This window comes from Babylonia areolata, chromosome 22 (genome assembly GCF_041734735.1).
Source record: "Babylonia areolata isolate BAREFJ2019XMU chromosome 22, ASM4173473v1, whole genome shotgun sequence".
Taxonomy (NCBI): domain Eukaryota; kingdom Metazoa; phylum Mollusca; class Gastropoda; order Neogastropoda; family Buccinidae; genus Babylonia; species Babylonia areolata.
Window position 1 is genome coordinate 10457767 of NC_134897.1, and position 12880 is coordinate 10470646.

Genomic DNA, 12880 nt, shown 5'->3' on the forward strand with positions numbered 1-12880 from the left:
CAGTATTTTGTTTCTTTTTGTTGTCTTGTCCTTTTTCAGCCTTTTCTCGGTTGTGGTGGTTCTATACTTTTTATGTACCAAGGGGTAACTAATGGGAAATTTTCCTTTCCAAAAATTATGTTAAATCGAATATATTTACTGTGACCCACTGGTGCAGACTCCAGCAGGGGTCTGAATTCCTGCCCTGAACAAACTACTAGTCCGCCCATGAAGAGAAATAGAAGGAAGATGTGGCTAGTAGTCTCTGTTAGTATATCTTCTTTTTGTACTTATCTAGCCTTGGTGCTGACATCTCCATTGAAGCCAAGTAAATTTGCTTCAGTCATATGTCCGATTTGAATATTTTGACGACCGAATTTTATGTTGAGTATCTCTGGGTTGAAATGTTAAAAGTTAATTCATATTGTCATTTCATATCTCTCAGATTTTGTGACTATTCGGGGTTTTTTTTCGTGGTGTTCAGTTATATATTTTGTGTCTCAGCTTTAAAATAAAATAAAAATTTGAATATATATATATATATATATTGTATAGATCCACAGGCAACATACACAGAAAGAAAGCAGAACTCTGAACACCATTTATTATTTTATTGTCGTACCACTTTACACATTATGTACACAAACTGCAAATGCAACTGTGTACATACACAGTATATTCACACACACGCACACACACACACACACAGAGTATATTCACATACATACACACATGCACACACATAGTAAATAAAACAATTTAGACTTATGCTATATTGTTCACCTAATCGCTATATTTTTTAGACTTATGCTAAATTGTTCACCTAATCACTAAATTTTTCATGGTTATATTACTGTAATTCTGTCCCTTGAATCCTCTAAGTAATTCCAGTGTACAAGAAAAGAAACAACATGAAAAACTGAGATTAAAGAGAATACACAAGAAAAATATCAGTAGAGAACTTCAACTCAAAGAACAGCATTAGTTCTTCATAATAATATGTATAGTACACAAGTCTACTTGTGTTGTTTTTTATGCCTTGTTTTCTTCCTTTCCTCTGAAATTGATGCGAGTCTTGACACTTTCTTCACAATGCAAGACTCTGATCTAAAGTTGTGTGTTTTCTCGCAAAGCTCAGGGCTAAAATAATTACATGATAATGATTTTAGCATGTATATCTAGTATTATAACTGCACTAAGTGTTCAGTATTGCGCAACAAATCCATAGTCATTTCCCTTGATCTGACATTGCATGAGACAATTCAGACATTCACACAATCATACAAGGCACATATGTATACCTACTAGTGTACACACAAAGTCACCTGACTGAGAAAAAAAAAAGGTCACCCAACCAAACCTTTGATTTAAAAAAAAAAATTTTTTACACAAAACTTTACAGGAATAACCATCCTGCCAAAGAAAATATGCAGGGTACCTTAATGAAATACAATTCAACCACCCACATATCCCTATCACCAGGAATGTTTTTCATCCCCAATATGGCCCCTTTCTAAGTCAGCTGGGCTGTACCATGCAACATGATTTGATCTGATCTCAGAACCAGGCAGATTTTTCTTTAATGTTTAGGCTTGAAATAAAACTGGCATCTCTGTTGCTTGCACTGCTAGGCTTGGATTAATGAGTAGCTTTTAAAATGTTTGAAATAACCAGTGAAAAAGTGTGTTCGTATCTATGCTACTGAGATCCAATTGCTACCAGTGTTGCAACTGTGGTGGTGGTTTTTTCGAGCAAACTTATTTCGTAACATTGTTTAAATCATGAATTATTCTCTCTCTTATATTATCTGAGTGCATATTCTCTCTCTCTCTCTCTCTCTCTCTCTCTCTCTCACACACACACACACACGCACACTCCAGGCACATGTACAAAAAAATCTTGTACACAGCCAGTGACTGCTGTATCCCAACCAGAGACAAACACACCCACACCCACAACTTCCTCATTAACCCCAGTGAAAAACAGCTCCTGGTACTTCCATAAGCTGAAGAAATTTGCAAAACAAATTTATGGAGAAACAAAAAATATGATACAAATCATTTTTCCGTCTCAAAAGAAAAAAAATCTTCCTGGTGGTCATATTCTTAGACCACACGCAATGGATTGATTGTGAAACCAAAGACAAGTGACTGCATTCTGTGCATTGTAAATGTGTAAACAATGATTAATCATGTGCAAACAATATCCAAATCATAAACTTGATGAACTGAATGTGTGCAAAAAATGAAGGAAAAAAACCGCTCAAAGTAACAATGGAAATTAAAGTAGACCATGAAAGGAACAATGCAAGAAATATGTACAATCTTTCTTTTCTTCTTTGATTATATATATAAATATATCATAACTTTTTTAAAATTACAAAATCATAATTCTTCTCACTGCCAAGTTTACTTTTCCCTGGGAAATATTCTGGATTCTGTGAACTTTCAAAGAGAAGAAAAGTGGGCTGAAGTTTGTGAAAATGGAGTAAAATTGTATACACATGACATATATATTGCAGTCTTTCATTAAGTGTTTTACATATGAAAATGGCGATCAAATACATTTAACTGAAATTGCACAACTTTTCTCAACTGCAGCTATCAACTTTGATCCAACAAGCAATGAGAATATAACCCATGTAAAATTTTATTATTTAACCAAATCAACAGGGGAAAAAAATCTGCATCAGAACTTCTGCCGTTTTTACACTTCAAAGCCAGTATTTTCCTGTGATCATTTAAAATTTCAGATAACAGCAAAAACAAAAAAAAAGAGAAAGAAATAAGATTAACACCTTGTTGATATTTAAAATGTGAAGGAAGATGTTATCACAAAATGCTTTGATCACATTGTGCACTTCTTTTTTTTTATGTACTCAAGCAGGAAGCATTTCATGTGTTGTTTGTGTGTCAGTGTTATTTTCAGTTGCACCTTCATGACCATGTATGATGTTGGGATTCCTAGTATAAGTTACTAAAACTGTAATGCAATGTGCATTTTTTTTTTAGTTCAGTTCTTTTTGCTACTTCCCCTTCCTTGTCTCTAGAGACCTGTGTCAATCTTGTGTTTCCTGAAAGAGTTACCCATCATGACGGTTTGCTCTAACTTAAAATTTTCGTTTTGATCTTTAAAAACATTGCAACCTCAACCATTAAGTTTGTACTGTATCTTTAACTGAACATACAAACTGTAAGAACTGTTAAAAAAAATCTGAATCAAACTAAACCAATAATTAAGTTAGATTGACTTGAAAATAAAAATACACCAACCACCATATTATTCCTTAAAATATGATCTGTTTGCACAGAACAACCTCCAAAATAGTGCAATGATTAATTTAATCAATAAACAAACATAACTTTATAATTCCAATCAATTTTGAACAGCACGACACTTGCGTCCTTTTCAGATTAGATTATTGTGATAATAAAGGCAATGAACAGAAGAATATAGGTTTATTTCAATTATTCATATTACTTTTTTTAATTAATTATGAATGATTAAGAATAATCTCAATTATTCAATTTCCTTTTGAAATCAATCGTCCTAAAATTTCATGCAAACATACAAAGTATGTCCCAATTTCATAGGTTTATCTCTTCAATTTGAAGTGCAGAAAGCACACAATATAATACCCTCTTATACAATCACAGGTTAAGCTATTTTAAGTAATGCACAAAGGTTACCACTTCAGACGCTAAATCAAATGCATCTCTACTTAAACTCTACAAATATCTTCCACCCTCACATGATCCAACAGTCCAGTCTTAGGATGAAAATGTTAAATTATGGTGATAACATGTGGCTCTCCAAGCAAAGGAACTGATTTCAGTTCCAGTTACCAGTAAGCATCTTATTAGCACACTAACAAAATGTTTTTTTATGACAGCAAATGGATACAAAATAAAAAGTTATTCTGTCTGATAATGAAAATAAAATGGTATTAAACACACAGTTGTTGAATCTGACATGATAGCAACACACAGATGCAACTTGCTCTGAAGATGCTGGTTTTATTTACAGGGTATATTTTACACCTGTACGGGTTTTTTTTGCAGAACTGATATTCACATGCATTCACAACAGGTCTGACCATAGCTGTTTTTCTTTCTTTTTTTTAATGGCAGCAAATCCAATATGGCAGCCAATGATAACAGTACACAGACATTTGAAAGAAATGTTCATCATCCTTTGGGTTGTAAAAGAGAAACGTCCCCTGCACCATTTTAATTAAGCACATCCTCCTTTCTCAAAACATAACCATACACTGAAATCCCCCATCAATAGTCAAAAGGTCTTCTGGGAAAGTTCCTGGGGAACTGGCCACGGATCAGGTCCCCCCGAAAGTCCACGTTGGCCCCACCCAACCTGGGATCCCGGCCGTCCCCCATGTCAGGGAAGCGGCGGTCTCTGAGCAGCTGTTGCTGCAGGTCCAGAGTGTGCTGACCATCCATGCGCAGGGACTGACCACGGGGCCAGTTGCCGTGCAAGGGGTTCCGGAGGGCCTGCAGGTCATACCGGGTCTGGATATCCTGCCACATGGTCTGCTGTCGCACCTGGTGGGGCACCTGTCTGGAGAACTGCCCCCTCCAACCTCGACCATCCAGCCCCAGCCCCCCTTCCCGCCCCAGCATGGAGGCTCCTCTGGCAGAGAACACATCTCTGTCCTGAAGGGCATGGCGCTCAGACAGGTCCAGGGGCAGGTGGCGCAGGTTGTCAAACTGTACCGCTGTGGAAACAGGATTGGCTAGCAAGCCATGCTGCCCTCTATTTCGGTCCTGGAGGTCAAACACTCTGGAGAGAGCGTCTTCCCTGCCTCTGTCCAATACAGACGGTATTCTGGACTCTCCTCGGTCGTCTGGCAGCAGTCGATGGTGACCCAAGTCGTTGGGCCTGTCCCACGCCATCTCCCCACGGTCCCTGCCAAAGGGCATGTGTCTGTCAGAGGCTGCAAGGTGCTCCCGCCCTTCTTGGCTTTGCCAGGGTCTGTGGATGGGCAGCCTTTCTGGTGAGCGGTGCCTCTCCCTGTCATCACCTTGGGAGCGCACACTGGGACCCTTGTCCATCAGTGATTTTTTGGCCTCCACGTCTGCAGCCGAGGAGGTGGCTGGCCTTTTGTGAGCTTGACGACCACTGTCACGTTTGTCCTGATCTTCACTGGAGGCTGCCACACCTGACCTGACACTGCTTCCGATTGTCATGTCCAAAGCGGTTTGCTGCGCTTGAGGCGAGCCAGCAGACAGGAGAGTCAAGCCGGGTGGAATGAATGACGATCCAGAACTGAGGACCTTGCCCCTCCACTGCATACCATCTTCCTGAGATGACGGTGCCTTTCCACCATCTTTTTCACCACCCTTACCCGACGTCAGAGATGTGTCTTCTGCCACAGAACTGACAGGCTTGCTTTGAGTCTGGCTGGTGACTGACTCAGTCTGTGCAGTTGATGTTGGTAGAGTGACTGCAGCACTGGAAGCAGAATTATTCAGATCTCCACTGAGAGGTTGCTTCCTCTTGGCCGTCATTTCCCACTCGTCACGTGCACTGACCAAGGGTTTCTTCACAGTGGGTGCAGTCCTGGTCGATGTGGTGCTGGCTGTACACACTACCGTAGTTGTGGCCATGGACATGGTTGCTGATGTGCTTATGGACCCCACACAGACACTGGCAGTTCTGCATGACGGAACTGAAGCTGCCGAACTGACTGCAACCGGCTGGGCTGACACCTGTTGAACCGATTGTGATGGTGAACTCCTGGGAACAGCCATATGTGTCCCAGGAACACCGGCTCTGGGTGAAGTTCCTGGACCTCTGGACATCGCTGGAGCTGCTTTTCTTGGAGCATGTACTCTGGGTCCAGTCCTGGGCAGGCTGGCAGTGGACATGTTTGCTGACACTGCTGCTCTGGGCCCTCTAGCTCTGAGAGGCATCCTTGGTGACCCTCTGGGGCTGACTGCACTCTGTGACCCACTGACCACTGGTCTGGGGTCACTGCTCATGTTGCCAACAACTGGCCTGGTCCGACCCACACCTCTGGTGCTACCTGTGACTCTTGTCAGTTTCCGTGGTGCTTCTGTTCTGGAGGTACTGGACTGTCCTGACTGAACAGAAGCCAGGGCAGTCGAAGATCCTGAAACAGGCTGACCCTTGCTGCTGTTGGGTGGGGGATGTGCGGAATTCTTGACAAGCTGAACATTTACACCAGGTTGAGGATTTGCAGATTTCTTCCCAAGCTGAATCTTAACACTAGGTTGTGAGGCTGTAGAGTTCTTGCCAGCCGTATTCCTTTCCTGCGGTATGTTACTGGAAACGAGAGGGTCTGTGCCGTTTTTCACCAGCTTCTCGTTGGCAGACGGGCCTGACGAGTTAGAAACAGCTGGCAGAGTCAACCCATCCCCCGACAGGTCCACATTCTCTTTCCCCCAAACAGCTGACCCGTCTCTGAATACAGTGTCTGGGGACTCCGGGCTTGGCTGGCTACAGTCTTCACTGAAAACCCTGTGGAACACCTGTCCCATGTCATCCTCCTCAATCCCCACCTTGTCCCTGCCGCAGTGGGACACCTTGAGCTGGATCTCGGCATCCACTTTGGCCAGGAGGTCCTGCTTGTAGCGGCTAAGGGTGGAGGGGAGGATGTAGGTGTCCCCCACCAGGACCTGGTAGGAGAGCAGCTTGTGGGAGGGGCCGCGGTACAGGTGTGGAGGGGAGGGGGTCAGAAGGTTCTCCACGGTGATGATGTCTTCAGCTGGGAACAGCTTGTTGTCCTGCATGGGCAGCGTCTTGATGCGCTGCGTCATGGCCCCGCTGTATGCATCACGCTTCAGCTCCTGCATGATCTCTGCCTCCTGGGGAAAAAACGGGTCACCATTAATGCTGACAGCACTGGACAACAGTCATATTTCACACATTCATACCCACCCCAGAAAATGGAGTACTCTTTCCTACATGGCGGGGTAAAAATGGTCAAAAATGTAAAAGCCTACTAGTACACACAAGAGAACATGCGAGTTGGAGCCCACACTGCCGAAGAAGACAATCATAACAAGAAAATACTCCTCCCTCCCTCCCCAATTTTTCAGTCTCTCTTCTTGTTTGTCTGCTGTGCATCCAGTTTGCCTTCTCTACAAAGACTTCAGTCAATTCATCGGTTAAATTATGCGTGAAAAAATAAAAACAAGTGATTCCAGTCCATTGTCTGGCAAACCTGGGTTTAATGAAAATCATGGATTATTTGCTGTTGTCATTTCAGGCAGCTGAACACTGTGAAAGAGACAGTTCACCTATGTTCACAGCCACACCTTCCACGCCCTCTATCTGGCCTTCGACCTATCGTTTTACACCACTCCTCTCTCTCCTTCCCCTGTTCCCAAACCATGCAAACGAACTGTGCCCTGACTGTCAGTCACTGTCAAAAAATGATGTCTGAATAGATAGATGGACTGAACAAAGTGTTGAATGTTGCTGTCAGGTTCATCACTGTCACTGTCACCACCTTCAAGTTCAAACTAATCGTACAAGAGAGATCCATCTCTCATTGTTGTACATATCCATAATCATTTGCACAACGTGCAAACTTGTGTAAATCCGCTGACTGGGACCACTGTCTTCAGATGCTGTCCAAGGCAAGCCCTCTTTCCATGTGCACTCCATGTGGGCCAGTCAGGGAATCATTATCAAGAAGTAAGGGGTCTTCTATCTGACATATGCTGATTTAAGCATGAACTAACCATTCAGTCTATAGATTTTTGTCCAGTGAACTAAACTCCAATGAAGGAAAAATCAGAACAGATGAAGGATGTCAGTGGACTTGTAGGCACAATGGATACACTTTGTGTGGGTCAACTGACTTCTTTTAAGCACTGTACAGGTTAAAGATTCTTCTTCTTCTTCTGCATTTCCTGCCCATGCTAGATTTTCAATCTGGTCAGGACAGCGAAGTCCGCGGTCTGTCACAGGGACCCCGCAAGTCCCCACAGTTTCTCCTGGAGCTCCACCAGGCTGGGCCACGCCTGGTGTCTCAGAGTGTCGAAGGTGGGGCAGGATTGCAGGATATGGGAGGGGGTCTGCGGGCCTGTGCCACAAGGGCACTGGTCAGTATTTGATATCTTCAGATGGTAGAGATGGGAGAGCAGCTGACAGTGTCCAATTCACAGTCTGAATATTGACCTGTGCTGCTCTGTCCAACTCATGGATGTTGTCTTTTTCGTCTTCCGGCCCATGTCCAGACGTTGCTTTCCTTAAGCTGTCTCTCAGTATCGTTTTTGCCTCACTGGGTGGGCTGGCTGCTCTAATTTGCTGCCTGCCTTGGATAGGCGGTCCGCTTCTTCATTGCCCCCTATGCCACAGTGGGATGGGATCCACTGCAGCACCACAGCAGTTCTCTCTTTGAGGAGATTCAGTTCTTGCCTGATATCTCTGAAGATCTGCTCTACTCCTGGCGCCTGGAGACTCTGCAGGATAGACTTGCAGTCAGTCAGGAACACTGTGTTGGTGGGTAGTGTGTCTTCCTGGCTGAGAGTCTGGGCTGCAAGTAGCAGAGCACAGGCCTCAGCACAGACGTTGGTGGACAGGGTGCCTATAGTCAATGACTTGCTGATGGTTTTGCCATCAGGGAATCTAATATGCACCCCACTTCCTCGGTTCTTCACTGCCTTGTCAGCAGACCCACCTGTGTATGCTCTTGCCCAGGTATCGGGAGGGTATTTGATGCTTAGTGCTTCCAGAGTCAGCGACCAGTTCAGCTGCTATGTGGCACTCTTTGCTCTCAACACCTGGGATGCTGAGCCTGATGGCTGGGGTGTCTGCCTGCCAGTCCTCATAGTCTTGTATGGATTCTTGGGCTGGTTGGTTGCCGACAGAGGATGGTGTTGTTTCCTCTCAAGGGCTTTGATGAGGTGGTTTGGGCTCTGTCACTTCAGTCAGTTCTTAGTGGGGGCTTTCAGTTTGGGGTGAAGTGGGTGTGAAGGGAGTCTCTTCAGTTTTTGATTTTGCCTCAGGAGTTTTTCTTGTCTCCTTTCTTCTAGTGAAAGGAGGTCTGCTGTTTTCTCCACTGCTGACACTGGAGTGGTTTTCATGCTGCCTGTGATGAGTCTGAGGCTAGCATTCTGTGTCTTGGTCAGACTGTCAAGGTTGGTCTTTGCAGCAGTTGATCAGGCATTGGCGGCATATTCCATGTGGGGTCTGACTGTTCCAGTTCACACTGTTTTTAATATTTTTGTGTTGGTCCCCCATTTTGTTCCTGCCTGCTTCTTCATCAGGGCCATTTTCCTGAGGCTTCTGCTGTGCATGGAATGTTAAAGAATCAACCTCTACTCTCTTTTCACATAGATTCATACCAAATCATCTCCTCACCCCAACCTGCAAACAATATCTTACAAGTTACATTATCCTCATATCTGCTTCGTAAATAACAAGGGCTTAAGTATTAGCCAGCAATATCAAAGTAATTCAGAGACATCAGGATAGTCATTTTGAGCAGCTGTTATAAGTTGTTTGATTCATCCAAATTCAGATTTTAACTCAACTTCCAAGCTGAGAACTGGGAAGTCGACAGCTTTATAGAATTACCACTACCTGATACATGCATGCATGTATACAAGCGCATGCACACACATCAAAACCTGTTTGTGACATTTTCAGCAACTATTTTCTACAGGCAATGTAACAAGTCAGCCCCATACTTAACAATTACCTGCAGAGCAAAGCAGAACTGTTTGAGACGACTGGAGATGTGTTCCCAATAGCGCGGCTGGAAGTAGACCCGTTTCAGCATAATGTCCTTCGTGTTGCAGCACACTGCCATGAAGTCACACCAGGGGGCACCACACACTGCCATTTGACCTTGAATCTGCCAGTCGCCATAAATGCAAGAACAAGTTTAATAATGTTTGTGTAAATATGAGTGTATATATGAGCATCTTATTTGGGGGGAATGTGTCCCAAGCACCATGCAAGTGGCAGGGGGAGGTGCATTGTGGTTGTGTGTGGTTGTGTTAGTGAAAGAAGTGTTGGTGTGTACTTATTTTCTATGTGCTTATGATTCTAACATTACTGCATGTTTAGCTTGCACCCTTAGGTCTGTATTTTTTTCTGATGATATGCAAATGTGAACACATGTACAGCTGACACATCTTGATGATAAAAAACAAACACACACCAAAAAAAAACAATGGAAAAACAAGATTATAAGTGAATTCATTACCATCAAGACTGATGACAGTACCGTTTGACCTTCTGCCTTCCATTTCAAATGCAAAGATCACATCAAACACAACACACTTGTTTTTCTCACACCACTGAACTAACGCAACACACTAAACAATCAAACAAATCACCAAGAAACGTGTACTGCTCCCACCTGCACCATGTACTGACGAGGTATGCCATGTCGAGTGCCAGGCATCTGGTCATACAGTTTGTGAATGGGGGCTTTGAACTCCACCAGGCCTAGCATACGTGTGACGTCCTTTTCACTGACCACCACGCCATCTGGAGACGCTCCAATCAACCCTTCCATGGAGTGACCCTCCTCCGGCACCCAGAACCCAGACTCCGCAACCCGAAGACCTGTAAAATTATGTACTTAATCAAAGATTTTGTGTAACTTCTCTCTGACTCTGCGTAATAGTCTTATTCTTTTTCTTTTTCTTCTGCCTTCGTGGGCTACAACTTCCACATTCACTCGTATACATGTACACGAGTGGGCTTTTACCTGTATGACCATTTTTACCCCACCATGTAGGCAGACATTCTCCGCTTTCGGGGGTGTGCATGCTGGGTATGTTCTTGTTTCCATAACTCACCAAACGCTGTGATGGATTACAGGATCTTTTACGTGCTTATTTGATCTTCTGCTTGTGTATACAGTCTTATGAAAGATATTCTTTAAAAACAAATTCTGCAAAATTGTCCAAAGTTGTCACTGAGTTTGTCCCACACATGCATGCAGAGATCCTTGTGTTGAATGTTTCATGTTGAACATAATGAAACATTTAGATCTATTGTAATCCAATCCATATCTATTCCATACGAAAGTACAGATGTGCTGTTGTAAAGCACTGAAACAGCACATGCATGTCATTGTCAGTCAAATCATATTCCTGAAGACTACAGTGAATATTCTCTATCGATTCTTCAAGTCCTCACTCTAACATCTATGAATGATATTTTGCTACTGATCTTTTGGTTAAATGACAACCTGAAACTCCTGTGCAGCACAATATAACTATTATTTGTATCATTAGCAATTAATATATGTAGAATCACCCAGCAACAAACGGAATAGCTCCTTAACTCAGAGGGGAAAGACCACATGATTTCATCTTTGTATTATACTATAGTAAAGAAAGTTTATGCAGAAGGGTTTGTGAGCTGATACTAAGCCAGACAGCAGTCCCTTCTTTTATAAAATATATTTCAAGAAAGAAATGATAAATATGGAACATGCCTCTTCTGAAAATGAAAAACCAAAAAATCAAATCCAAAGACAGTATGACAAAACATCTGTTAAAAAAACATTTAAAAACCAAAAAAAAAATGTTCACAATAGAGTATTAATAAAGGACTACTAACTTTATTACCAATACACAAATCATCACTACCTGTGAGCAATTCATACGCCTCCTTGATGACCGTTTCCATCTGTAATCCATGCTGCATCATCTTTTTCCGGCCACAGTTCACATCGTCTTCACATTCCTGACTGTCGTCTCTTTGCACCAGAGACTGGAAGAAGTGGAAGGGTCTGCCCTTGCCCACACCCACAGCATCCGCAAACTGTGAGGATGTCAGCATGACAGTCTGTCGTAATTTGAACCATTCCTCAGATCTCTGCTTCACTCTGTGTTCCATAATGGGCAGAACAACAGAACTGAAAATCTGCAAAATACAGTGAGATGAAAGTACTGGCCTAATAAACATAGCTAGCCATAACATTATTCATCTTGTTTAAATCTCCCATGAACAAAAAAAATAGATGCTTAGACTCTCTCACCATATTCTACAAAACAAACACAAACCTTGTGATATAATTTTTTTTTTTATGAGAAAATTGGAATTTCTCAATATACAGTATCTAATTTTAAATTTTCAAAACCAACAGAAGTAACACAAGTCATATGAAATGCAGAATTGGTGCAAATGATGTATGTTTGTTTAGTTTACTCACCAACTTAACCAAGACATTCCTTGTGTTACAAATGAAAATATATTAAAAATCACTTTCACAAGAACATATTAAAATGTAATAAACAAAAAAAAGGTTTAAAATCACTCACTAGAATTTCACACTTCACAAAGTAACTATGATGGTAAACTGTTGCTTTTAGGAGAGGAGCGTAAAATCACTGACAGAACGTTTATTCAGCATTACAGAATATCTTGTTTTAAAGGAGGAAGGGGGCGGAGATCTAAGATGGGCAGGATATGTGCTGAGTAACAAAGTTTTTGTTTTCCTAAGTTCAGAATGAAATTCGAAGAGTCAACAAAACCAACTACGTTACCTACGTTTGTATAACTGTTTACTTTAAACATTCTGACGGATCAATATAAAGTAAACTGCTGACATGATACATCCATGAATGCATCATAATATGAAAGGCTTCACAGCCTCAACCACAAGTTGATCCATAAACAGCAACGTGTAGCGTGTTGAACAAATCCAGCACATGAAATGACAACACAGAACCGAGATTGAACAGAAAGACGTGTACCGTTCTTTATCTTCAGAATTTACATATCGTTTTATCTTAATTGCATGCACATTCAGGAAAGCAAGTTATAGGAAACAAGAAAACCATTAGAAATAAAGCGACATAAGATGAAACACTACACAAAATAAGAACTGACCGACGAAGTGACTGCGCTTGCTAACACTCCAACCTATTTTCGATATTGTGCACAC

The 12880-nt window shown here is 42.3% G+C and overlaps 1 protein-coding gene across 1 annotated transcript; it reads right to left on the reverse strand.

Moving 5' to 3' along the window:
* Positions 1 to 1357: 1357 nt before the first annotated feature.
* Positions 1358 to 12874, reverse strand: LOC143297525 (uncharacterized). The gene is made up of 5 exons (XM_076609925.1): positions 12826 to 12874; positions 11580 to 11856; positions 10337 to 10545; positions 9671 to 9826; positions 1358 to 6824 (listed from the first exon to the last, which is right to left on the reverse strand). The coding sequence occupies exons 2-5, from the start codon at positions 11827 to 11829 to the stop codon at positions 4263 to 4265; spliced, it is 3177 nt and encodes a 1058-aa protein (XP_076466040.1). The 5' UTR covers positions 11830 to 11856; positions 12826 to 12874; the 3' UTR covers positions 1358 to 4262.
* Positions 12875 to 12880: the final 6 nt, after the last annotated feature.

What these genes read in the sequence shown, in the direction of transcription:
- LOC143297525 (XM_076609925.1), bottom strand. Translation starts at nt 11,829, where the DNA reads ATGGAACACAGAGTGAAGCAGAGATCTGAGGAATGGTTCAAATTACGA. An exon ending in CTCGTCAGTACATGGTGCAG is followed by an intron (nt 9,827 to 10,336) that starts GTGGGAGCAGTA and finishes GGCGACTGGCAG; the next exon opens with ATTCAAGGTCAAATGGCAGT. An exon ending in AGTTCTGCTTTGCTCTGCAG is followed by an intron (nt 6,825 to 9,670) that starts GTAATTGTTAAG and finishes TTTTTTCCCCAG; the next exon opens with GAGGCAGAGATCATGCAGGA.